Source organism: Cygnus olor, chromosome 17 (genome assembly GCF_009769625.2).
Source record: "Cygnus olor isolate bCygOlo1 chromosome 17, bCygOlo1.pri.v2, whole genome shotgun sequence".
Lineage (NCBI taxonomy): Eukaryota > Metazoa > Chordata > Aves > Anseriformes > Anatidae > Cygnus > Cygnus olor.
Window position 1 is genome coordinate 11948728 of NC_049185.1, and position 26846 is coordinate 11975573.

The 26846-nt window shown below is 46.0% G+C and overlaps 1 protein-coding gene across 2 annotated transcripts; it reads left to right on the top strand.

Annotated features, from left to right (window-relative positions):
- Nucleotides 1–2189: 2189 nt before the first annotated feature.
- On the top strand, nucleotides 2190–26465 carry RILPL1 (Rab interacting lysosomal protein like 1). Of its 2 annotated transcripts, XM_040576497.1 has the most exons (8): nucleotides 2190–2684; nucleotides 6096–6246; nucleotides 11417–11535; nucleotides 12722–12940; nucleotides 16271–16443; nucleotides 16887–16979; nucleotides 21058–21145; nucleotides 23610–26465. In XM_040576497.1, exons 1-8 carry the CDS (start codon nucleotides 2379–2381, stop codon nucleotides 23613–23615), a joined length of 1155 nt encoding a protein of 384 aa, XP_040432431.1. In that variant the 5' UTR covers nucleotides 2190–2378; the 3' UTR covers nucleotides 23616–26465. The 2 variants fall into 2 exon arrangements, with proteins under 2 accessions (XP_040432431.1, XP_040432430.1); XM_040576496.1 differs by lacking the exon at nucleotides 21058–21145.
- Nucleotides 26466–26846: the final 381 nt, after the last annotated feature.

Genomic DNA, 26846 nt, shown 5'->3' on the forward strand with positions numbered 1-26846 from the left:
GGGTGGCGGTAACGGTCAGGGCGGCCGCGGGGAAGCCCGGAGAGCTCCCCGTCAGGACAGGCGGCTGCGCTCGAGTCCGTGACGGGCCGCTGCGATTAGCCCCGTAACGTTTACACCCTAAGCACAAACCGGCTTCCTTGAGAAATATGGACGCGTTTCAGCGAGCCCCCCAAGTCACCGCACCCCAGGTTCTCCTCAGGTGTCCTCAGGTGCCTGACGGGCGCAACCCAAACGCGGTGCGTGTGAGCACGCCCCGGTCACCTCGGGCTGGCAGAGCTGGCAGGGCTGGCTGAGGCAGGGCAGGCGCAGGGTGTGGGCACACGGGAGGGAAAACCTCCAGCGAGACGGAGCACGAGCGTGAGGAGCCGCAGGTCGCTTGGGGACCGAGTACCAGACCTGACTGCGTCACCCCAAACTTCCATTGCCGTCACAGTTCGGATCAAGCCCACCCTCTATCTTCCCCGCTCAGTAGCCTAATGTGCCGTGCTGCTTTTACATCTATCTCAAAGTAGTTTGCCACTAGCACGTTCTCTAAATTATTACTTTTTTCCTCTACATGCATTTGTACATAACAACGGGAAATCAGCTGATACCGAATGCTGGTGGTATGAACACGTTCTCATTGCTAACTCAGACAAAATTCTCACTTCCCATCACATCTGATCCCCCGAGGCTCTGCAGAGCCCTCTCCAAACGTTCTGCTCACGCTGCTACCACGTTTCATGGTTTCGTAAGCAGCGCTGGCCAGGAAAGGATGACTGTGCCATTATTCATCCTCCTGCTCTCCCTGGAACTTTGGGCAACTTCCTGTGGTGTTCCATTTTGGCAGTAAGCTTCACAAACGACACGTAGATATATTTTCACAGGATATCGTTGATTATTATTATAAAATAGGCAACTGAATGTCAAACTCAGATGTATGGAGGCTTTTTGTTGTTTTTTTTACCTTCTTGGTCCAGGTCAACAAACACAAGAGCCGGCTGGCAGCACATAAGCTAGTTTGACACGTGTGACAGAATGCAACGCTGACACAGTGGCACAAATAAGTTTGAGTGTCACAGTGCTGTTTTTCATGTCACTTAAACCTCCCATTCACTTGCACTGGCATTTTGCATCTGCCAAAAATAAGAGAATTAATAAATAAAAATAAAATAAAAATAAAATAAATAAAGAGAATAAGAGAATAATTCCCAACATGCAGCACGTATTAGTCATTCCAAGCTTTGCTTTTGTAACTTCAGTTTTATTTCCATTGACTAATCCCTATGTTTGACATCACTTTCAGTCTCTGGTCCAAAATTTAACGCAGTATTCCTGCGCTGCGTACAACAAGTGGTGGAATTGAGACCTAAAGCAATTCAGGACACATTTATCTCTAAAGTCTCATCCACAGGATCTCTTACTAAACACTCTAACAACATTCAAAAGTGCATGGTTGTCCCTGAAGGCAGAAATACTGAAAATCTTAACCAGAAAAAAATATATCTTGGTTTAATATAATCCATCACTAAGTTGATTTGTGTCAGCAAACTACTTCTGTACATGACATCCCCACTGATACCCTGAACACATGTATGAGCATAAAGACTCTCTTTGCTCTTGCAGAGCAAGGACCTGAACCCCACAACATCGTGCGCGAGACCATTACTATCACATAAAACTTGGTTTTGTGGTTCCCTTTACATTTGTGTGGATCCACCCCGTTACCTCAGCCCTCGTTAACTCTTTTGCGGCAGGAATCATCTCCCTGCCTCCTGTCCTGGTGCCTACAGGACAGCGTTGAACACGGGGGCTGTGGTCACCCCTGGGTGCTGTAGCAGCATAGACACCGCAGTGAAGCCTTACCAGCGCTGCGTACGGCCTCGAGCAGCACCAGGCGGGCTCCCCAACCCCACCGCGCTCCCTCCAACACCCACACGAGGCTTTTCTCCCGACTCCCCGGGCAGAAGCCACGAGCACGGCGGGCGGCACCCCGCGCCCGGCACCCCTCCGCCGGCCGGGCCCCTCTGCCCGCAGCAGGCTCGGGCGGGCACCGAGCCCCCGGCTGCCTCCCCCGGCGGCCTCCCCTCGCCGGTCCCGGGCATGCGCGGGGCCTCCCCCGGCCCTCCCGGTGCCTTCCATTGGCCCCGAGCTCGGGGCGAGGCCGGGAGGAGGCGGCGGCGGCGGGGAGCCCTCGCCCTCCCCTGCCCTCCCTGTCCCTTCCCCTCCCTCCCGGCCAAGTCCGAGCTCCCCCCCAGCCCTCCGAGTCGCGTCCCCCCGGGGCAGGCAGCGCCGGGCCGGGCCGAGCCGAGCCGGGCAGGGGGTCCCCGGCCAGGAGAGCGCCCCGTGAGGAGGGGGCTCCCCGCCGCCTATGAGGGCTCCGCGGGGCCGGGCGAGCCATGGACGGCGGCGGCGTTGGCGTGGTGGCGCCGCCCGCCCTGGAGAAGAACGCGGCGGAGCTGACGGTGATGGACGTGTACGACATCGCCTCGGCCGTGGGGCAGGAGTTTGAGCGGGTCATCGACCAGCACGGCTGCGAGGCCATCGCCCGCCTCATGCCCAAGGTGGTGCGGGTGCTGGAGATCCTCGAGGTGCTGGTGAGCCGCAACCACATCAACCCCGAGCTGGAGGAGCTGCGCCTGGAGCTCGACCGGCTCCGCTTGGAGAGGATGGACCGCATCGAGAAGGAGAGGAAGCACCAGAAGGTGCAGGGGGGTACGGGGGGTACGGGCCCCGACAGCCTGGGGGAGAGCCGGGACCCCGGGGAGAGCCAGGGGGAGGCCGGGGGGACCAGAGGCTGGAGGCCAGGGGAGCCCCATGGGGATGCTGCCTCACCACCGCCGAGGGTTTGGGTGTGTGGTTGTCATCGGGGTGTTTTAATTCCCTCCTGGAAGTTCCCTGCCTCCTTCCCGTCCCCCAGCCCTTCCCCAGTCGCCGCCTTTCCTTCCCAGTGCGTTTCCCTCCAAGTCCCCGCTCCGGCCTCCCTCCTGACTGCGCCGCTTCCTGCTAGGCCAGGAGAAGTCAGTGCCTGCGATACCCTTGTCTCTCCGGAGCTCCTCCGGTCTTCCTGGTACGCTCATCGGGTAGGCAAGGTATAGGAGAGAGACAGAGGACTGAGGATTTCAGGTCAGTGTTTGAGCTGAAGAGTAGGGAGGAGCGCTCCGCTCCCCCAGGCTCCTGCTCCATCCTCTGACAGCACGATGTCCCTCGGCTTCACCCGGGGTGGGTGCAGTGTCCCCTGACCCCGTGAAAGCCCGAGGTGGACGGAGATCATTTCCCATATCCTGTTACCCTCATGCAGCAGGACAGCATGAGCTGTTCCACTTGGTGCAATGGAAGTGCCAGATCTAATTTTCACACCAGGCAGATAACTGGTTGAAATAAATGGTTCTTCTAGCAAGGGGCTGCTAAATCGTCGCTGCTGCCTCGTCCCATCCCTGCTTGCACAGACAGGTCCACATTAAAGAGGACATGGGGAACTTCTGGAAGCGAGACCCCAAGCTCCAAGAGTTAGTTTAAATTTATTTGAAGAAGTTTTACATCTGTTTAAAAGAATCAGCTAGAGGACTTTTGCTTAGCATAAGAAAAATACGGGACAATTCTTGCAACGGTTTGCAGAAGGAGTCTTAGGACAGGGTCCTGAAAAGGATGGTAGAAGATCTTTAGTGTATAAAGCCCTGGTAAGTCTCCAGAGTATGAAGGCCACTGGTCCAGAGAATGGATGCAATTACTGCATGTCCCAAACCCGTGCCTTTGCCCTTCTAACAGATCATGCAAGCAAGCTGGTGGGCTGTTGTGCTGGTCCCGTACTGTGTCTGCAGTCAGATCTCTCTGCTGGTTTGCCAGAGACCGCTGTACTGTCAGCCAGCAGGAATTCTTTACCTCCGGATACTAAAAAAATGCTGCCTGGTGAAATGGACACTGACCTGGGCCTGGCAGCAGCAGCCAGTATCGTTGGAAAAGCTGACAGTCTGCATAGATGCCTCTGAAGTCCACATCTGTGTTAAGAAGTTTTCTAAACACGTCAGCCGCGTACAGCTGTGCTTGCCAGGTGCCACCCAGCCCCTGCCAGCTAACCACCTTTACTCTGCCGGTTTCTCCAGTAGTCACAGAGTGGCTCAGGGAGCGTTCAGACAATCCACGTGAAACTTGTGTGAAAACATTGAATGGGGAAAATAAAACATACGATGCATTTTTTTAAGTAAGTTCATTGCCAGCACGCTGCATTGCTGTAGTCCAGTAGTGTCTCATCCTGCTGCCTTCCAGTGCGAGCGTTTCAAGGCGAACTCTCACAGGACAGATACTGGTAAGCAGAAAAGGCCAGAGACTGGGAAATACCGGAGAAATTCTGTGAACAAGAAGCATCCAAAAGCCAATCCAGGCAGTTTTTAGTGGTCCTTGGCAAGCAGCAGCTGATGGGGGTTTTAGCACTCAGAGCACTCAGTCTTCAGGTGGGAATCCTTCTTGCCTGGCTGAGCGTGGCTGGAGTGTCCCGAGCTGGCTGGCGCCTACTGGCCCACGGGTCTCCTGCCTGCTCTGTCGGACACCTCTGCTAGCGAGGATTCAGAAGTTCACTTCTGCTCCAGTTCCTTGAGCTCTTCAGTAGCAATAAATAAGAACGTTTGCCAGGTTAAACCTTAGCATAGTTGTGTGTTTACAGGGTAGCTCCCTGTACACTAGGTAAGTTTATCTAGCCTGGGTTTTTGCGTGTTCTATTTTTTATCAGTATGCTTATAACTGATGAATGTGCTGTTTCATCTTCTAAACTAGGTCAGCACGTTGTGCTAGCTACAGAGTTAAAACATGCAGCATCACTGTAAATCATCTAGGTATTACTGGGCAATAAACAGTTTCATTGCAGATTTGTATTTCTCAAGATAAAGAGTTTCAGGTAAAAATAGCTGTGATTCATGAAATTTTCTTAAGTCTGCATAGTTTACAACGCTCTATATGTTGTTTATCTGTCAGTGTTTTCTGCAAACCTCATAGCACACTAACAGACGTTATAAAATGACAGCGATGCAATAATAAATGCTGGAATAAAATAGCATTTTATTTGGACCCGGAAATCAATAGGAACGTGATTTCCCAGTGTCAGAGCGTGCATTCAAAGCAGAGAGCTATCCTTTAATCTCTCAGCTGAGCTTATTTTAGCCTAGGGCTGTGCTTGGCAGGGTTGTTGTCTGGGTGTTTTGTTGTTAGGTAGGAGAGGGGCCTGCTGGATGAATGCGAAAGTCAGCAAGTGACTCAGCCCGGCTTCAGTGATTTGCATGCAGCTTTTTCTGTTTGAAGCACATACGTGAAAACAGAGTAGAGAATGCCCCCACTGCAGAAGTATGGTTTATGGCAAAGACGTTTGGAACAAGTGAAGCTCTAATACAACCATTTTTCCTTGAGCACTTATAATTTTTGTCCTAATTTGACCTTTACTGGGATTGGTGACAGCTGCTGTTGACACACGGTGTCCTGACAAATGGGAGCTGGTGTTTTGACCGTTCTCGCTGCCGCTCACGTAGATGTCCCTCAAGACTTCCATACAGAACGATTTATGTAAGAAGCAGCACAGTTTTGTCTTGTGTTTACCATTCGGACTAGGAGCTCTGGGTCTGCGTCACAGTCTCAGGCGCTCACTGTTTTACACTTGTGCTTTGTAACAGAAATTCAGACTAGAGATGCTGCTCCTTCCAAATGAGCATGCCTAACGCTGCCTCCCCTTGTCTGTGCTGTGATGTTTCTGGGGCATTTATAACAGCTTTTGTGGTTGCTTTCTGTGATGCAGGAGGGAATTCTTGCTCAAGTTTGGCTGTATTGTCTAACGCAGCAATCCCCTTAATCTTCTCACAGAAAAACGGGGAGTAAGTAGGCACTCTTTGGGTAACTCACACGTCAAAAACGTTTGCATCAGGAATTGACTCCTCGTGTGTTTACATTCAGCGTATGGAGACTGGTACTCAGATGGTTTCTTGATGCTAGCATCACAAAAGTAGATATCTTCCAAGAAATTCAAAGTAGTCTCCTTTAATTGTTTTCCATAAGAATTGAAGTAGTATTGTTACTGGTTTGATCTGTAAATAGTCCAGTCCAAGACTCTTAACGTGTTTAAATCTACCCTTTAGGAATTAGAACTGGTGGAGGATGTCTGGCGAGGGGAAGCACAGGACCTTCTTACCCAAATTGCACAGCTGCAGGAGGAGAATAAACAACTGATGACAAACTTGTCTCACAAAGACATTAATTTCACGGAAGAGGAATTTCAGAAGCATGAAGGCAAGTTTGGTATTTCAAATTCAGTACTTGCTTTTGTTATAAAAGCAATACGTTACCAAAATATTTTGACTGGATATTCTGGCTTTTTTTTCCTATAGACTAATGCAGGTTTTTTTCTGAATTGAAAATTTCTGAACACATGATTACACTGGAGGCATAAGAGGTGGGGGCAGGAGGAAAAGAGAAGCCTGAACAGCTTTCTGTTTGGCTGAGAAGCATCTCTGAAAGTAGTTTAGCATCATTTTTTGGTCTATTGCTTTTTTTTTTTTTCTTCTTTTTAGCTAGCATTTTTTAAAAACATTCTTAATCCCTCCTTACGTTTTCTAACACAAAAAATAATCCATTCAGCAATTTCACACCGTTATGCACAAAAATAAGTGTAACTGTCAATCTACCCAGGATAATTGTTTGTAAAGCAACAAATCAAGATTTGTCTGAATTACATCAGTCCGTCATGCAGAGATACGCTAGAAAAATATGTTGAGAGACTGATTGTACTTGGTTTACTTCCCTTTAGGATTCTCTCACCTGTTCAGGACGCTTCCATCCAATTTAGAGTAGGTGAAGAGATTTATAAACCAGGAAGTGGGTGAATCCTGAAGAGCTGAAATAACTGATTAATTCATGAGCACCTTCTTTCTGGAGGCAGAATGAATTTCAAGACAAAAGGTTCTGACTGGCAACTGCAGGTAGATTTTGCTGCAGCGACTGAAACAGCTGCTGTCCTCAGCTCTTACCCACAGCTCAGCAAACAGCTCTTTCCGAAGAGTGGGGGCAGAGGAGCAGATGTCTATTTGCTCCACAATTCAAAGCAAAAATTATTAAAACTTTTAAAGATTTCCACTTTTCTAAAACAAATGCAGCTCCTTCAATTTAGTAGTCAATTAATCTCTAAGAAGTAGCTTTATGCCAGCCTACAAACTCCATGGAAAGTGTCAGAATGGCAGTGATGTGTCACAGGCCACAGAGACTGACATGTTCTTATAAAGAACCATTTTCCCCTTTGTTTTTTCATCTTTTTTTCCAGTGGGTATCTAGCTCGCTGCAGCTCATGTGCTTGTATTTAAATATAGCCATACTCTTTACATTCGGCTAGCCAAGCAAATGCCACACATGCTTTTCATGTTATTTTTACTGTGTCTACGCAAGTATAACAAAACAAACAAAACCCATTCCAGAGATGAGATTCTGGGATCACTGATATTCATTAGCTGAAATTATCAGTTTAAGTCAAATCAACCTCACTTACAGTAACCTCAGCTTGTTAGTGGGACCTGTTATAACAAGCCCATTTTTTTTCATTTTTAGGAATTTTTGTCATTAATGAGTGGAGTCAGGTTTGTCTCAAACTACTCGTTTGGATAACGTCAAAAAGCAGTCATGCTGCTTTTTTCCCCTCTCCATCATTTGATCCGGTACAGGCAGACTCTACAGAGGCAGGTTTTCAAGCTAAATGCTTTGTTGGCTAGACTAACTTCGCCCAGACTCCAGTCGTATCTCAGCATGATTTGGTGGTGTGCTCATGTCTTCCTTTAGTGGCTAACTCTCCTGGGATTAGCAGCTTGCTGCCTGCTCACCAGACAGTTAGTTAAAGGAGTTGTTTTTAGTACGGGTAACAGAGGCCAGCGATCTGGGTGTGCTAAGGCTTTGAGATTCAATCTTGCCAATTAATAGTCGTATTATAGTTCACAGAGCCTTGCTTTAGCATAATGAAGGTGTTTGTGAGAAAGGCAAACAATCCTATATAAATAGGAGGAGCATGCGCTCTCTGAGAGTCTGAGCCGAGCAGTGTTTGTATGAAAGGGTCCATGTGGCAGAATACAAAATACGTAGGAGAGGTTACAGATGAATCTGCAACCTCCATTAATACTCCTCCTCCCTGAGCTCAAACTGAGCGCTTATTTGCTGGTGCTGACTGATCAGAATATCCTAGTGAAATGCCACGAGCAAACTTGACCCATGTGTCAAACAGGACAAGCAGGCTGCTGCGTCTCTGCTGCGAGAGGAGCTGCCTTCTCGGGCTGGCGATGGTAATACAGACCAGCAGCGGGATGCCGACCGTCGTGTAAACCTCTCGGGCTCGGCTGCTGAGCAGCCTGCCGTTCCCTTTCCAAAGTGAAGGCAAATTTCTCTTCTGAATGTGTAGGAAGTGCCACAGACCCTGACCACGCTTTGGCTTCTTGCAACAGACGGATAAACTCAACAGTAAACAGGTCCCCAAGCATGAACATAAAGGATGGTCTTTTTCCCTCTCTTTTCTTTTCTTTTTAAAAATGCTTTCCTTTCTCTTGCTCCTTAGAACACTGTTGTGATCGCAGCAATTCACAGGAAGCTCTGAATTCATAGGATGTGCCTGTAGAAGCCAGCTGGGTGTGCCCTTTAAGATGTTGCAGATATTAGAGTTTGAGTCATTTAGAGATAATTACTTTACATTTAGGACACTTAGTGATTTCCTTCTCCTCTTCCCTAGTGCCTGGGAAATGGAAGAAGATGTGACTGTTTCAAAACACTTCCCACCTTTCCTTTCCTCTCCTCCTGAAATAAAGAGGATAATGTAGTGATCCGTGCACACAATTGAGTCTTTGATGCTCACCAAATGTTATAGAGAAAATTGAGTACAGTGGGAGGAAAAGCAGTCAGCACTGAAATGGTACTTTATTCTTTAAATAGCACCTGCTCTCTAGAAATCTCAAAGCTTTGCACAAATACTAATGAATATAGCTGCACTCACTATTCTTAGCTCCTACCGGGGTAAAACTGCTGGTCAGTCTCACTGCAGTTCCTCCGTACCCCAAGGCAAAGTTTTGGAGTTTTGTTTTGTTTTGATACAGCTGATGTTTTAGGCCCCAGCCCTGAGAGTGGCTGGGAAGGGGTGGATCCAAGAGCCTGTAGCAGGGTTTTGCAGATACAGCGGTGGTCAAGAACTGCAAGTAAACAAGAACAAGTTGTGGGAAGGCTCCAGTGCTCTGTTGTGCTGGCTGGTGCAAGGGTCCTTGTCTGGCTCTTTGTTTGGTTGTTGGTTGGTTGTGTTTTGTTTGTTTGTTTGGTTGGTTTTTCTTTCTCCTACACAGCTCCCTTCAGATGTTAACAAGGTTCTCCTGTCTTTTCCTATGTCCCTGCAAGTCAGGAAACTAAGTCAGAGGTTTAGGGATCAGAGAGGTGTCAGAGCTGGGTACAGGCTTCTAGCCCTCCAGCCCTGTGTTGTGATAGGAGCGTGGATCTTTTAGGAGAGCAAGTGGCAGCGTGTGTCAGCGTCTACTTGTCCTCCCGAGTGGGTGTGAGCCACTATTGCAGTGAAGGATGAAAAGTATCCTGCAAAACACTAGAACCTGCAACACAGAGACAAAGAGGACCAGGCTCCCGAAATAGAGCAGGAAGACTTATCACAGAACTTAAAAAGATGAGAACGTAATATGAGAACATGAACACCACGTCGTCACTCAGCTGATTTCTGGGCTTTGATGGGAACACGTCCTCTGAACTAGCTTCCCAGCCAGCCTTGTTCCCCCGTCCTTTTCCCAGCAGAGCAGTTACCCGGTCTTTGCTCTGGGACATTCCAGGTGCTTTTTTAATGAGGGACTGGAGCTGCTCTTCTCCTTGTTTGCAGTGATGCACTTTGTACACCCACATGGGAACCCCCAGCTGCTGCAGAAGTGCACACCCACCAGAGTTACTGCTCCCTTTGTCTCTCTCAGGTCTGTCTTGCTCCGTTGTATTATCCACCAGTTCAAATGTAGCTGTAAGCTACTGTTCCTAAGCTCTGTAAGCTGGAGTCCCTAAAGGCATGCAACATACGCCGTCTTATGGGAGCAATTTTGGATTTCTCTGATGAAGAAAGAACATAAGCAGGAGTCAGAGCTGATGTCAGAAGGTAGAGACTTGAGCAGCTGGCTCCACTGGATGTGCGTGCAGTGGGTTTCGTGTGGGAACTGCCTTAATACAGAAGGAAGTAGCTTTCCAGCCATCCCGGGGAGCTGAGTGAATTATCAGTACTTGCTTTCATGGGTGGAGGAAGCCGAGGACCCAGGTAACTTAAGTGCTTTGCCAGAGGTAACAGACAAGCAGCCACACGCTGCCCTGGTCGCTGCCTCTCGTCCTCAAGCTATTGGGATGTTGTGCAAGGTGATTTTACGTGACAGTTCAGGATCATCAGACTGCACATCTCTGTACAATGACAAGAAAAAGTTAGGGCAATAGATTTATATAGATTTATCATCTTAACACGGTAAATCTTCTGGTCTGTGGTAAATCTGTCTGGGCTCTGAAGAGCCCATCGCTGTAGTCCGGGAGTTCTTGGTCATCTCTGTAATAGCGGCTTATGGAGTAACGCTTTCTGTTTTGTGATTCATGACATTTCTTCATGATTCCCTGGTCAGACTTCAGGTTAAGCTAATCCTTTAGTCATCTTCAAACAGGCTCAATGTTGGAATCCTGGCAATGTTCCAAACATCTTTCCGAAGTGAAAGGCCCCGTGGTACTTTTCTCTGAAGTACAAGTACCCTGAAGATGAATTATCATACAGTAGGATGGGGAACAGGTTGCAAGACATGCAGACAAAATAAGCGACCATAATTCAGGCTGAATGTCTGGATTTGGGGTGGAGGTACCCTCTGGAAGCTCCCCTCTCGTCTCTGTCTCACCCAGTACAAAGCTGGGTTTTGATACAAAAACAGTTCAGTGCACCTCAGCTGTTCTAGATCTAGATGCAGTCCACAATAGTGAAATGTTGTTCAGATCTTGCTAGGGGTCCAAATGATCTCTTTTTTTTTTTTTTTTTTTTTTTTTTTTACAATTTGAGGTCTTGGCCAGCTGCTTCTATAGCTTGTCACACAAATGAACCAGCTCCAAGGGCCATGATGTGAACACTGATGTAAAACCACGGAGGCAGCAGATACAGCAGTGTCACTCCGCTGTCATAAATGTTTCTGAGGAGTGTTGGTTCCTTTTGCAAGGAGGTTCCGTGCAGAGGCTTTGTGGAGCGGACTTTGTCATCTGTGTTCCCTGCTGCCCTCAGAGTAACCTTCAAAGCACCTCCCAGCAGCTTCTCTTTAATTCCACCAGCAGGCACCTTGCAGAGTCTTTATCCAAATATTTCTCACTGTTATTGTTCTCAGTCTCAGCAGCTCCTGCTTGTCCTTAGTTTGTTTTCTGTGTTCCTTTTTTTAACCAGGAATGTCAGAGAGAGAGCGGCAAGTCATGAAGAAGCTGAAGGAAGTCGTAGATAAACAGAGGGATGAAATCAGGGCAAAGGACCGGGAACTCGGACTTAAAAATGAGGATGTGGAGGCTGTAAGTGGCTCTTGCTCTTCCTATTTCCCTTCCTTCTCACCCATGCTTCTGTAGCCTTCTTTCAAATGTAAGTTAACGTGGAATTTTTAAGCAATGTCAGATTATCAGTCCAGAAACTGACGTGTCCAGCATAACTGTGGAATGCCTCAAATGATTAGGCAGGCAGTGCAGGCACACGCCCTCTGCTGCATTTGGAGGGACCAGGCACACTCGGAACGTGACTGGAAACCAGTGTGACAAGGGAGGAAGGAGGAAGAAGGACAGGTTGTTGTTTTGTTTGTTTCCTTGAAGACCTGACACCTCCCTCCTTTCATGGAAGCAGGACAGGTAACTTGCTCTGGCTTCACGAATCTCTGCTTTGGCAGTGCAGTCTCCCTCAGCACCCCCATGCCTCAACCCTCCCATCCACCCCTGCTTTGGGTGAGCAGGTACTACGTATTTTTTATACACTGTCCACAGAGTTTGGCAGCAGGGACTCCACTCATGCACTCGCACGCCGGGGATGCGATGTGGATTACCTCTGTGCACACAGAAGGGGAAGGAGGGAGGGAGGAAGGGGCCTGAGCCCAGCCTGGGTCACTTAACATTTGCCAGCAACGAACAGAAGGTCCCCGAGGGGATGGGGAGTGCACAAAAGATTTAAGATAAAAGAGTTTATTTAGTCTTAAGTGAGTCACAGACTCCATCGTGACCTTGGCGATCACTTGATGTCGTGGTTCTTTCTGTGTTATGACCTCCTTACATGTATTTTGCTTCCCAGCCTCACCTACAGGCTCAAAGGAAAGTGCTTACAAATTGAATAGTAAGGATTTCTCTGCCTTGTCTTTCTCTTTTCTGCTCCGGGTTTAAGATGTGATTCAGAATCCTGTAACCCACCCTGTCCTTGAATTTTGCTTTTTTGAAACAACATATTGGAAGCGATGGATTTGGTTTTAGCTGGAGAATTCCTTGTGCTTTGGGGAAAGTACCTCTTTTTTTACTCTAGAAAGCACTTAGAGAAGCTTTGGTGCCTGCAACGGTATTAGATGATAAGAGATTAAAAAATGAATGAGGGGGTGAGGAGAATTTTCCAGATCAGATTTAACAGGAACTCAGTACTTGGTCTTTAACGTAATATTTGTGACTTGGCCATTATGGCTGATGGCTGAATGGATACTAAACTTCTACTGACCTTCTACATTTGCAGCTTCAGCAGCAACAGAACAGGTTAATGAAAATTAACCACGACCTGCGGCACCGGATCACTGTTGTTGAGGCTCAGGGAAAGGCGCTGATTGAGCAGAAGGTGGAGTTAGAAGCATATCTGCAAACCAAGGAGCAGGAGATGGGCAGCCTACGAGCAGAGCTGGGGAAACTGAGGGAAAAACTGCAGGGTGAGGACAACCAAAATGGGGAGGAAATAAAGGTAAGAGGCAGTATAAATCACTTTTAAAATCAGCCTTTTACAGATCCTCAGTCTTTGTATCAAGCACCTCTTCTTTGGCTAAATGTGATCGATGTGCATCAGGAGCAGTGGTGGTTGAGCGTGCAAATCTGCAAGCCCCAACAGGTCCTGAAGGTGCACAGCACTATGACAGTGGTGGCGTGAGAACCGCAGGAGAAAAGAAATTGTGTCGGAAGGGGTCCCAGAGGCAATGCAGAACTCTGCAGGCAGACAGTGCCTGAGGGCAGAACGCTCACATGCAGTGGAATATGCCTGCTCTGCCTGAAATCTCTGCTCTGTTTCATAATCTTAAAATGCTACCTGTCCTCTTCAGGCCTCTGGACATAACGTAAAGAATGAAAAACAAAGGGTGAAGGGAGGGCTGGCTGCTGTCACCCTGCTAAAGCTCTCCCTGGCTGTGTGCGCAGGCAAGCCTAGGTTGTGCCGGTGACTTGACTAGGAACAGCGTCTCCAAGAGTCTTTACAAACACTCTTTACAAAAGTCTCTGCGGAGTCTTTACAAACACCAGATTTGTCTCACATCTTGGTCTGCAGTGGGACGAACAGGCCTGAACGTTAGTCCGGCTTCTGGCATTCAGTCATTTCAGGGAGATGAATCTTGTGATGCTCGTGATGGTCATTCTGGGTCTGTGACTGCTGAGGAGCCCTGCGGTTAGAATGGTTCCTGTCTAAACCATGCATGAGACGCAGCCATTACCACGTCCAGACCAAAGTTGTGCTGTGCGTTTGTAGCTTGGTAGCTGTGGCTCTGCGTCTGGAGAAGAATGGCGTTTTCCCCCTTCCTCTGAATATTGTTTTGAGCAACTCGGTTTTAACGTCCTTCTGCAACTCCGGTACAACTGCTTGTTGCGTATTTTGTTGATTAATTTTTGTATTTGTATCTTCCGGGTTTCATTTACCGTGGCTTTACAATTAATAGCTATAAGCCTTTGGGGTAGAAACAAAACACAGTGCAGTCACAGTTCCATGCTATGCTGTATTGTGACCAACAAATAACACAGCATTTCACTGCAACCCATGAGTATGTGTCCAGAGACTTGAAAATACAAGCTTTGCAGAGACTTGTGCTTTCTGTTCTTCCTGACCATGCTTCTATCCATTGCCTCACTGATTGTTCACAACTGAATAAGGATTTCCTTAATCCAAGAAGTGACAGGAAAGCTGGGGTCTTGTGCTGCGAAAATGAGTGAGAGCACACTTGGTTCTTGCACTGCTTATGGCATTTTGATCTAATTGTTGGGACAGAGCTGCTCTATTGCTGCAGAATCAACATATAAATATTTGAAGGCATGTTTTAGAGGAAACAACTTTGGCCCTATTCCTGCTTTTGCTTCCCACTAGAATTCGTGCAGTGAAGTGTTACTAGCACAAATGTTCATGAAAAGCAAATGTTGCTTGCATACTCAAATACTTGCTGGAACAGGCAAAATGAAAATCTGCAAATTGGCTTGGTGCTGAGATCAGAGTAGTAAGAATGCAAATCCAAGGGGATGTTTCTCCGCTCTGCTGTATCCCTTAGTCTTCTTCATGGTTCCTATTACTTTCCTTTGTGCATGTGACACTACTTCTGTCTTATTCAAGCAAATGTGCTGTATTTCCCTTTCCTAATGCTGCTCTTAGAGTAAGAAGTAGGATAAGGGATATTACAGGATGAAAGAACTTCAAGGAGCACTATGGTATAGAGCTGTGTGGCTGCTTGTGTTGGTAAGAGCTCCAGTACCAAGCTGCTGAAGAAGCACAGCAGCATTTTACGTGCCTGAGGGACTGCAGCAGAGAGCAAACCATCTAATTCTCTTGTAGGAGGCAGGGCCATACATCAGGAAGCAGAGGCAAAGGCTGATGGGGTGCCCTGGTACCCCCAGGAATGTAACAGCCACTGTTAACATGTCACTGCTGAATTGGGCAAGCAGTGTATTAATAAAGCAGAAAGGATGACTTCACTGCTGCTGATTCAGCCAGGACACCCCGCTTTGTAAACGGGGCCACCGAGCCTAGGCCCGAAGCCAGCAGGAGTGAAAGTGTCTTCAGTCTCTGGGGAGAAAGGATGCATTCTTCACCTCTCTCTAACTCATCTGTTCCGTGGCAATGGTGCCTCTTCTAATTAGAGCCGTTCCCCGCTTTCTGTGCCAGGCTGATGGTTAGACAGGAATTGCAGTGGCAAGCGTGCAGCTCGAATAGCTGCGTGCTCTGCCATGGACATCGCTTGTTGGCTTCGGGCAAGTACATTTGCATTGGCTACTGGCCCTCGGTCTTCGCTGATTTGAGCAAAATCTAGCAAAAAAAAAAGGTTATTTGTATAAGCCAGATCAGACTCTAGTCTAGGAGGGTGAAGAAGAAAAGCGTTTGGGTAATTTCCTTTGAACCTCTTGTGCATCTATCTTTATTTAGTACAATCTGTGTAAAGGAATGCGTTTGGATTCATGGGGTGAATCAAACAAATGGACAGATGAACATTGCTCTGCTGTATTGTCTGCAGGTTTCTTCCACTTCGTAGCTAGATCCTAGTGCTAATACCAATCCTGCATTTTTAAATAAAGGCATTAAGGCAATAAGAACTTAAATCTCCACTTAATATATTTACATCCAAACGAGCTTTCTCTTTGTGGGAGAACTGGAAGGAACTGTTATGATTTTCGCGATGCTGTTTTTTCAGTATTTATATAAAAGGCTGATGTTTGATTTACCCTATTTGTTAAAAGTATAAATTCCTTAGACAGACTTGTTTATCAAAAATGAGGCTGTACATTTTCAATAGGCTTTCTAGCAGTCTGGATTCCACAGGAGTTTCTCCACAAGAAAGCTTACACCTGTGTGGTGGCCCACTTTGGACCCAGTCTTCAGGCTGCTAGGAACAATTGGGCTGTGTGTTTGTTGTCCCAAAAATACAACTCTGGGAAAGGTTCCTGTGAGCACAGGGCTTTGACTGAAGGTCACTTAGGTCATCCTCATCTGCAAGGTTCCCCGAGCAGCGAGGGAAGAGAGGTAGAACAGCGCTCAGATCGTCTTTCAGAGAGCTGCCATGGTATCACCAGCCCTGTGTGTGTCATCAGTCGATCTGAGCACAAGAAAGAACAAAGCGATCAGATCTCTGAGCTGTTCCTGCTGACAGTTTTTAACATGAAAAATAAAATAAAAAACACTTGTGTTTTTTCTCTTAAAACTGCTGTTCCTCTTAAAACAATATTTAATAGTGCTGAAAAGAAAGAGGTCGGGGATTAGACCGATAAATATTTTAAACTCCTCAGAAATGCATTCGCACAGTGAATTTAAAGCCTGTGTTTCGCTTCCTAGCCAGAACCGAACAATGACGACTGCCTCTCGGAGTCGGAAAAGATGGCAATGGACTTAAAAGATCCAAATCGTCCAAGATTCACTTTGCAGGAGCTCCGGGATGTCCTTCATGAGAGGAATGAATTGAAATCTAAAGTGTTTCTACTTCAAGAGGAGCTTTTATATTACAAAAGGTAGGTTAGGTCTTCTCTCCTGTTGCATGCTATGCACAGAGGAGCCATAGGGCAGGTCTAGAAACAATAAATGTGCTCTTAAATAGTCTCCAATGAGCTTTATATCTGGTTTCTCAACACTGGGAAAAACTTATATCCTTCCCTAACTCCCAGCTCCCAGATTCCCCCTGAATCTTGGAAAGATTAGAAGCATTTTAAAAAATTGAACTTAAAAAATGGGGGTAATAGTGGGTCTAAAATGGATATAATAGAACATATAATAGAACATATTATAGAACATTCCATGCATTCCTCTTCTACTTTTTTTTTTTTTTCAAAATGGGAAGAAAATACTGAAAGGAGACCCTTTCTTCATGAACAGTCCACCTTCAGATTGAATTTTAGAACTGAAAGTGCTTCCATGGCTTGGAGGACAATATTAATTACCTTTTCTTTCTTTCAAGTGAGGAAACAGAAGAAGAAACTAGAACCCCTCAACCTCCGCCCATAATTCAATCAAAACCCTCAACTCAGCCTGAATCTGGAATCAAAAGACTGTAAGTAGCGTATTTTCTAAGCATACTGGATATAGTCTGCAAATGCTAATAGCCACATCCCTAACGTATATGGGAGAGATCCTGAATGTCTGCAGGTGTTTTCTTCAGAAAGGAACGTTGGATAGGTGTCATGAAACAAGAGCTGGCTTTGGCCAAAACTCCAGCCTACTTATAGGTGAGCTTCCAATCTCAGATTTTGCTGTGCCACCATTTGCTCCCTCCATGCAGACAGCAGTACAGAATAAAACTATTCCATGTGCTTGTGTTTATAGGCAAGATGGATGTGTGCAAGAAGCCCACTCCAATTCTGTTTCTTTCCTAAGTATGCAATTCAGGCTAGCCAAAAGAGCATGTGTTGCTTTGTTTCATTATAGCTGTATGAGCCAGTGAGCTCTTAATGACAGACACCTGATCTTCCCAGAGGACTTTTTTTGTCTCCACCATGCAGTCATACTCCAAAGGGAGGTGTTAATAGTTGTGGTGTTATCCAGAGCACCACTCAGCCTGTCCTGTGTGCCCAGAACTGAAGTCAGCACCAATCTCAGCATGCAAGGCTTGTAGGAGCACTGCTCCTGTTCAAGCACAAGCCCCAGCTCCTTAACGCACAGTCCCTAAGGTGGTGGAATGTCGCAAACCACTGGCCCCCAGGTCATGCTCAGAAGATGTGTAAAGAAGATGTTCACAAGTAAAGCCAACTGCAGACCTCTGGCAGTTGGGTGTGGAGAATAAGGTTTCACCATGACCTTGCTGGGCTTGTTTCCCTGTTGATCAAAGTCTTTAGATTCTGACTGTTACAGCACAAAACCTTTTGTTTGCTGAACAACTGCCCTGCTGGAGAGGATGCCAGCTTTCTTGGCTAGAAAGAACCCCACCCTCTCCTGGTGAAGTGTTTAATGGTGCTGCCCAAAAGTGAAGTCGAAACTCCTTCCTTCTAGATTTATTCCAAATTAAGTTTCATAATCTCACAGCAAGTCTTTGGATTTTCTTCTGATACCAGAAGCATAGCTTTTTTAACTGCATAAATGATTTTGGAACAATCATTTGTTTCAACATAAAAAGCTCTTCCATCCTGTCTCCATGTCCATAACCTCCAGATTTTGTTTAATAATAGCAGCAGCCCTGTAAGAGTAAGTTTCATGGGAAGATCTGTGCTGGTCCAAAATACCATAAAGTCAGGAGGGCACTTTTGATTATTTCAAGAGTCTCCAGCTTCCCTCTGTGCTGCTTTGTTTGCTGAGAGCCCTTCCTCTCGTATGACTGGAAAACACGCTTTGAGTTTGGACTCATTCTGTAACATGGAAATATTACTTTGTCTCACAAGATCTCTCCCCTGTAATGCTTCTTTTTCTTTTAAATTTATTTTAGTACTTTTTAAAGCTTGCCCTGTTGTGGGGGGGTGGCTCTTTTCAGCGTACCCAGTCTGTGTTGATTGCAGTTCCCATGCTCGATTTATGAAGCAAAGGCAGCACAAAACCGTAACCAGATGTTGTAAGTCAAAGCACACGCTGACTGGGTGTCAGCCTTGGCTCTGCCGTCTGCATGCAGACATCACAGTGCAGGGAGCCGTGGCAGGAGGAACATTTGGGTCTTCAACTAGTTGTGGTGCTTGCTGCTTTCTTCCTCTCAGTTAATTTATCAGCGAGTACCCGCGGAGCGTCAGGCCATTTGATCAATGCACATTTTCAGGTGCCTATCTAATCTTCCTGTTTCTCAGATTCTGGGTTAAATTTATATAATTGAAAACTCGCACAATAAAAAGTGAAAACGTGTTCTTTTGGCCCCTTTCAGAGAAGGTAACAGTCCTCTTCTGCTGGACAGTGAAAGGGCGTATTGAGCCTGCTGTCGGGATGGAATTACGTTCTTTAGCTGCCATCTTCCATCCCCGAGTTTTTCTGCTCTCTCCTTACTTAGCCTTCACATTAAGTAAGGGAAGATAAAACCTTCTACTTAAGTAACCTGAAGGACAGTAATTGTTTTCGGATTTATCGTGTTTTTGCAGCCTGTCTGGATGGGATTTGCCAAGTGTGGGTTTATTTTCCTTGCCCCCCTCTGCTGTGTGTCTCGTCAGAGTTGTGCTTGTAGATGGTTACTCCTGCAACCCAAGCAGTCCTCAGAGTGGTTAAGAAGGGGCTGGTGGCAGGGGTGTAGCTGTCGGCTTTAAAAAGTCAGGAAATTTCACTGCTGGGAGAAACAAGGAACCCAAGTGTAGCGTCTGTCCTGTCCTGTTCTAACACCTCCACCTGCACTCCTGGCCTGCTGTGAGCTGTCTCCAGAGCTGCTTTCTCCCTGTCACAGGCCGAACACTCTCAGCACCTCACCTATGACACCTTTGTAACAGGCTGACACACAAACTCTGCGTACCCTAATGGCGTGAGGAAAACTCGTAAGGCTGATATCTGCGTGCAGAGTGCTTTTATAAATGAAAGTAGTTTATTTTTGCCCTCTGTTTCAGGCTTTTCCTCCTAACTAAACAAAAAGCTGAAATACAGAAGTAAGAGACTGATGCTGTCATCTCAGGAGAAGTTTTTATCCTTGCCTGTGTGGTGTGTCCCTTTTTCTTTGACCATGTAGTATCTCAGGGAATTAGATATATGTAGCTTGTGCCATCTAAGATGTGCTCGGATGTTTCTGTGCAGCACCCACATAAAGAAAAGGAAACAGAAGTCACAGTAATCCACATTTTTTCACTGCCAGAGTTTACAGGTTTGGGGCAAACTGGGTTCTGATCTCATCATACTGCATTTGTCTCAACCACATCACATGTCAGAATTTTGATGAAATAACATAACCAGGAGGCTTTATTGAGGAGGAAGAGTACAAGGACTAAAAATGCTCCCTCTGTTTTGAGCAGAAAACACCCTTTTGTTTTCTCTTCACGGATACGTGCTTGTTTGTCACTGATGTAATGCCTGAAACAGCCATACGTTTTCTTCCTATTCTTGCAGCCTACAAAAGCTGATGTGTCTGCCTGATTGCTGCAGCTAACTGAGTGTGCCACAATGTGTAAAAGTACAAGTCCTAGCTACTGCTAATGGTAGAACAATGTTTGTTTGTTTTCATTTGGAATCTTAAGAATAGCAGTTAAGGGTGGCTGTGTTGGGGAGAGCTGGTCACAAGTGAAATGTCTCTCGTGATTTCAACTTGATTTTCAATTGACATTAGTCCACAGTTCAAAAAAATATTTGGCACAAGGGAGAACCTCTGAGGAGAACCCTTAGAAAAACAGAGGGTGTTCCAGGTACGGATGAAGGTGTGTTGGCAGGCTTGCGTGGGGCTGGCTGGGCGTTGAGCACCCAGCTGGCATGCTCTCTCAGCCTCTAAGTTGCATGAATTGTCCAATGCCTAGTGAAAGTGCTGAATCCTTACAAAGAAATGATCTTGCTGCTAGCCAGCCAGAAAGTCTTTCTGCTGGAGTAGTTGCAAGGTCTCAAACCAGTACCGAGCTGCCTGCAGTTAGCATCTTTCTGCATGTGAAACAATGCAGGCTCTTCTGGAAGAGGTACCAAGGCCCTTTAACCAAGTAGCTTGCACAGGAGATGATTTTAAGATTTCAGCTGTGGTGTTGGTTTTTAACTCGAAACTATCAACTATTAACGAACGTTAATTTGTAAAGTCGTTTAACTGTAATGCCCGTCCTGTCTAACCCTGTTTTTTGTGCAAATAGCCGGTAGTCACAGCACAGTCCTGTTTTGTATTTCTTAACATACACCTTCATCGTTCATTTCATTATGTCCGTGCCTGTTTGTTTCTTGGGAAGAAAAATGTGCACTCTGCTCTGCATTGCTAGAGGTAGTGATACCCTGATGAAATCCAACCCAGACTGCAGGCTGCCTCACAACGGAAAAGTGGTATCTTTTAGAAATTCAAGAGCAATTTAAACTGTTTCAGTGACTGCTTTTTCTAAATGAGAGTTTTTCACTGAGAAGAGCTGTCTTAGGTGATTCTCCCTGTAGTATGTCCTGTGTGATAATTCAAAGTAACCCCGTGTATCATGTTTGCCTCTTTTCTTTTTAATGGAATGCTTTTTCTTTCCCTTGCTCTAGTCTTACCTCTTCTGTGTCTGTACTTTCCTGACCAGGATCTTTACAGCCATAATGCCCATGGTAGCAGCTGGATTGATTCCAGATGATCCCACATTGCAGCCAATAAGAAGACTTGTGTCCCTTGTAGGAATTTTTTTTAAATGTTTGGTACCATGTTTTCCTTTTGCATGACCCTCTGTTAACATGCACTGCTGGTTGCATTCTCATCGGCTGCCTGTGGGATCGCAGAAGCACAAAGTGCCAATCAGAATGACCAGTCAGTGCACAACTTGTCATAGTCCTCCGTGCTCATCCTCAACTATTGACATTTGATCACCTTTTGCCTTACTGTTACCATGCTAAACCAATCATTACTCCTTAGAAAACTGTTGGAATATGCATTTTTAACCAGAATCTCTTAATTTTGCTTACTAAGCCAGCCTATTCATAATTCACACGAATGCCTTTAAAAAAAATAAATGTCATTCTAATGACTTGTTACAAATCAATTAGATTTGCAGAATGTAGTGGCTGATACCTACAGTAATTTCCAGTTTTAATTATAGGTTGTTGCTTCCATGTTTTCTTTCTCTCTACGCACTGTAGATTTTGTCTCTCATTACGTATTTTGGAATAGAGCATACACTCAGTAATCAATTCTGTCACCCTATTCTTGGCTGTCCCTGGAGGAGGTGCTTGCTGATAATTGTTAAACCAAACCCTTTTTGCATTAGAACTGCTGCTTTAGAGGTCTTTATATCTACAGCAGCAACACAGTATTCAGATTTCCCTTCCTCTCCACAAATATGCTTTTTTGAAACATCCTCCATAAACATTTTCAAGTTGTAAGAACCATTTTCATTGTTTCAGAAGGAATAAAACCCCCTAATCCTTCTGCTTGGTGTAGAGATTTTTACGAAAACATTTTTCTCTTATTTCATGATAAAAAGTGAAAAATTACTGAAGGCTGACATTTGAAACTTACTGCATAAATAGAGCAGTCCTCTGCGTGGACTTTGGGGTGCTTGGCCTGACCACGCAGGACTGAAGGTGCCCAGCAGAAAGCCCTAGTGACTGCACACATCACGTGTCAGCTGGAATTGGACCTGGCCCTGAAAAGATAGAGCATATGTGTGTGAATTTCAGCTCCTGTGATGGAAGTGGTAGAAAAGTACGAGACTAATTAAGTGCAAAAGACTTATTTCACTGTTAAGGCTGCAATTTGAAGCCAGGAAATGCAAAAGTTCAGGTCCTGCTAGCAACATCCGTTACCTTGCAGTGCACCTGTGTAGCCTTTTATATCACTTTCTAGTCAAGAACAGCTTATAAATAATTATCAGTGTCCTTACCTGCACATATGATGGGATGTCTTTGTGGGAAAGCTGCCTTAAGCCTCACCTGATGCTCAAATTCACCCTCCTATGTGACATCAGAGGCAGAATGCCCTGTTTTGCACGAGACAGCCGGGATGGTTGGGATCGTGGTACTGAGCGGAGGCTGAAGGGTGCGCGGGCACAGGAGGAACGCTGATGACAGTGGGGTATAGACATAGGGCCAGGTTTATGCCCTGGGAAATAGTCCCTCTGCTGTAAGAGCTGCGCTTATATTTGTGTAATCTCTTACTGTAGAAGCATTTAGCAGTTCCTGTCCTGGATCAGCACCGCGTTGTGCGTGGTCCTGTGCAAGCAAAACAGTGCTTCCCCCTAAAGTGCACCAGTGAGGGCAAAAGGGCATGCAGCCAAATCGAACCCTCGGCAGCTGGAACCAAAACTTTTGCATTTCTCAGCAGACTTAAACACTGCACTAACAGCTCTTGTACTGAACTCATTGTGAATATTGACTTTGCTTAATCAAGTAACTTCACGCCATACAAATGAGAATGACACTAAGGGTTTTTCCGACTATTTTTTAGCTGTGTTGTCAGCTGGCAGTATGTCGTTGTATTTAATGGCTGTTGGTTCACGTACGTCATTATCTTAGAGCACCCAAGCTGTGTGACAGGAAATGACGTGCACACTTGTGTGCATTTGTTCAGAGCCTTCATCCTGCAAACTCTTGAGAGCCCATGTGCATTTGTTCAATTATTTTTGCAGGAATCTAGTCTATGTATCAAAATCTGTTCACTTGGAAAAAAAATTGTGGAGGCTCACTTCTTTTATCTTAAGAATTTCCCTGCTGGCACCCCTAAAAATACTCTTTATTTCTGCTTCATGGTAAATTATACAGATTTAATGCTAAAGATACCACTTTACTTATGCTGAGAAACTAACGTGTTGTATTTTGTTGCTTTTGTATCTCAGGGCTGGGGAAGGGGCGGGTTACACACCTAAAACAATAACTGCACCTCGCAGAGTCAACAGCATTTAGAGCTTATGTGAAGCTTCCGTAGCAAAGCTGCTTGAGATTGCAATGACTTCATCTCTAATAACATTTTGACATGCACTCCCACCAGGCTTCACTGCCTTAGTTTTTGCAGATGCAAATGGATTTTTTTGCTCTGTGTTTTTTTGTGCTGTGTATCGTGTCGGGGGTTTGAAGTGTTTCCAAGACGGTAAACAGTCTTCTTTCTTTTCCCTCCCCTCCCTTCCTCCTCCTTCCTACCCGGAAGGTTTAGTTTCTTCTCTCGTGATAAGAGACGTATGCAGGCATCACAGAAAAATGTCCACTTCCAGGATACTTTTGGCGAATGGTCAAATTCAAATAGAGATGACACCTACACCGAACAAGGACAAGAAGCCCTGCAGCACCTGTGACTAAAACCCTGAGGTGGTCAGCTTCCTGCAGTAGATCTCGACAGTCTAGTAACAAGAAGCTTCTGTGAACAAATCTGGCAGCTCGTCGTTTTTATTTGCCTTGCACACCTCGGTGGTTGTGTTTCAGCTGTACTCCTCCAAAGGGATCCCGCACTGTTCACTTGGTGACTGTTGAAAACAGAGTCCAAGCTTTGCAGTAACAGTCATCGATGCCCTGGGACGTTGAAGCTTCTAGATGACTTGTTTCGTGCTGAATAACAAGTCTACGTTCTTGTTCACGCATTAACTACAGTAACACGAGCTTCTCTAAACCAAAAAAAAGGACCTGTGCCATTAATAGAAGTTTGTTTGCAGTGTACAATATCTATTGGCAAAGACTCCGTTACCCTGTTTGTTAAATTTTTGGGTTGTTTGCTTTTTCTTAATTTGCTAGGATTTTTTTCAAGAGGAAAACACCGCAGCTGGCCGTTCTCCGTGGCAGGTCTTAGCACTGCTCTGTCCTGTTACATTCAGCTGGCACCTGCGTTTTGCAGAGTAACCACCTGGAAATTCACCTGATACAAATCGATAAACTGGAGTAGCCTTGAGAGGGATAGTGAGTGTATACATTTCCCTTGCTGCTTATAGTGCCTAAAGCATGAAGAAACCAATGTACGAGGTGAGCGTGCCTTGCATTTTGCCATGAGTTCTGCAGTATTAATGGAAAACAAATTGCTTACTATGAGGAATTCTAACACTTATTTTTTTTTCTTACCAGGGACTTCCCCCCTAGAGTAGCAGACAGTTGCTGTAAAGGAGTTAGGTCCCCTTCCCACAGCCAGGTTTAGATTTAAGTCAGACTCCACTTTTCTGCCTAGAGAAGACTGCCTAACTCAGAGTAAAAGACATCCTCAAGTAGCTGACACGAGCTATTTTAACTGACTTAGAGATGACCCCAACTCAAAACCTTTTTTCTGACTAGTCTGAACACTATTTTGGGTGGCAGAATGGGCAAATTCTGCATATGCAGATTGCTCTGCTGCTGTTGATTGACGTTTGGGTAACCCACAATCACAGGGGCCTTAATTTGTCCCCTAAAGCCCCGCATGTGAACACGGCTGAACTGCCAGGAGGTGGGTTTTAGATTTGCTTTGTAATTAAGTGTGAGACCCTTGGGACCGCCTGAGGTTGTGCTTACAAAAAAAACACTTAACACTAAAGCTCCATGCAGCGTAACCGCTGCGTGTGGCACCCTGGCTCGGCACCTCACCAGGCTCTGCCCCGGTGGGAGAGCGCAAATGCACCCCCTGGCTGCTCCTCACGAGGGAGGTGGTGAGGAGGTCACCTGTGAACGTTGCTGCCTGCCAGGAGAGCCTGTGCTGAAGCAGAGCACTGCTGGAGAGGAGTTTCTCAAGTTAGAGCAAGGCTGCGGGCAACTTGTGCACGTGTTGCTTGGCGCTGGGGGCTGCTGGTGGCAGTGCAGCAACTGCATCTGCTCTGTGAAGAGCCCGGTGCTGAGTGCAGGGCAGTTGTTTTTAGTCCAGGATGATCCACAACCGGCTTCCTAAATGTGTATGGGCAGCAAACGGTTCACTTGTTGGGAAGCTGCGCCAGGGAACCATTTTGTTGCCGCGGTGGGCTGAACGCTGCTCTGCTCCCGCCTGTAACTGCTACGTTTGAACACAGACCCTCAGCGGGTCCTAGGTAGAGAAGTGTTTACTGTGCCTGCCAGGCATCATTGCCGTTCGGGGCAGGAGGGGGAAATGTGGCCTTACACGGAAGGCATTTCCACTTGAAATAGTGACACTAGCATCTGATGCTAATATTAGGCAGAGATAATTTTGCCTGGTTACGTTTTGGTAACACATCATGAGTTTTATGCTTCCAGAAAGCTGTATCCATAAAAGAGCAGCCCTTCTCCCCTGCCATGGGAGTCAGTTCTGACATGGGGGAAGTCTTACTGTAACGCTTAAGTTGCTAACGTCCTGACTTCACTTCCGCACGGGGGCGGAGGAATAAAAAGCACACTACAGTTGTATCAGGCAGTTAAATAAATTGTGAATGATTCCTGTCTCTCCCTAGCGTAGTTTACAGTCATTTGACACATTCAGAAGAGGTGCAGTGATCAGAAACAATGCAAGAATGCAGCAGATTCCCAGCCTGGATAAGCACATCGCTTTCAAATCAGCTAAGAGCACTGAGCTAGGATAATAGAAACCCCCAGGCTGAACTGTTTTCCCCCAGCATCTAAGCTCATGTATTAAAAACTCTCCTGGCCTAGTGCACGTACAGCTAGTCCCATACGCTAGAGCCCAGTGCGCTATTGTTGGGTCGAATCTGCAGCCAATTTCGAACAATGGCACTAAGCAGTACAACCTTCCCCGTTCATCTCTGTAGCCCATTACCTCAAAAATCTAATTAGTCACTACTCCTGACCTGCTAGTATTAACCACCTCGCTCCTCCTTCTCACGTTGGAAGCGCTGAGTTTATACACACCAAGCGTCATCTGAGAAGATGGCACATAGGGATGAGTATGTAAAGAGTTGAAGATCTGTCGTGTAGTTTCTCAATATTAACTAAAATCTGCTTTTAAAAAAGGGGCCGGGATGTTGTCAGGTATGGGTCATAACAATCCTGTCTCCAAAGTGCAGGATCACTGAAGTTTTTTTTTGGTTTTGTTTTGGTTGGGCAGTAAATAATTTTAACGGTTTAATAAATATTTCTGAAAAACAAGCATTTCTGCAAGACTTGTGTCCTTTTTCTTTGTGGAAGTCTAATACTGCCTGTTTTGGGGATGCAGTGTACAGGTCTGTCTTCTCTCTCCTGAAAAAGGCTTATAAATGGAAATACAGCCTCCAACCGAGCAAGGTTTAGGATACTGCCATTCAAAAACTGCCAAAAATATGATTTAAAATATATTAGCACATATTTAGGAGTTGCTGATGATGGCAAAGAACACCACAGATCCTTTCCGTTTCACTGAGGAGCACTGTAAGCTCCTCAGTGGAAGATGCATGTCTGGATACACATCCTGTACACACATCCTGACAGAAAATAGAGGGGGCTTTGCCCTCTAGTTTCCCCAATTCAGCTAGAACCAGCAGCAAGCCCA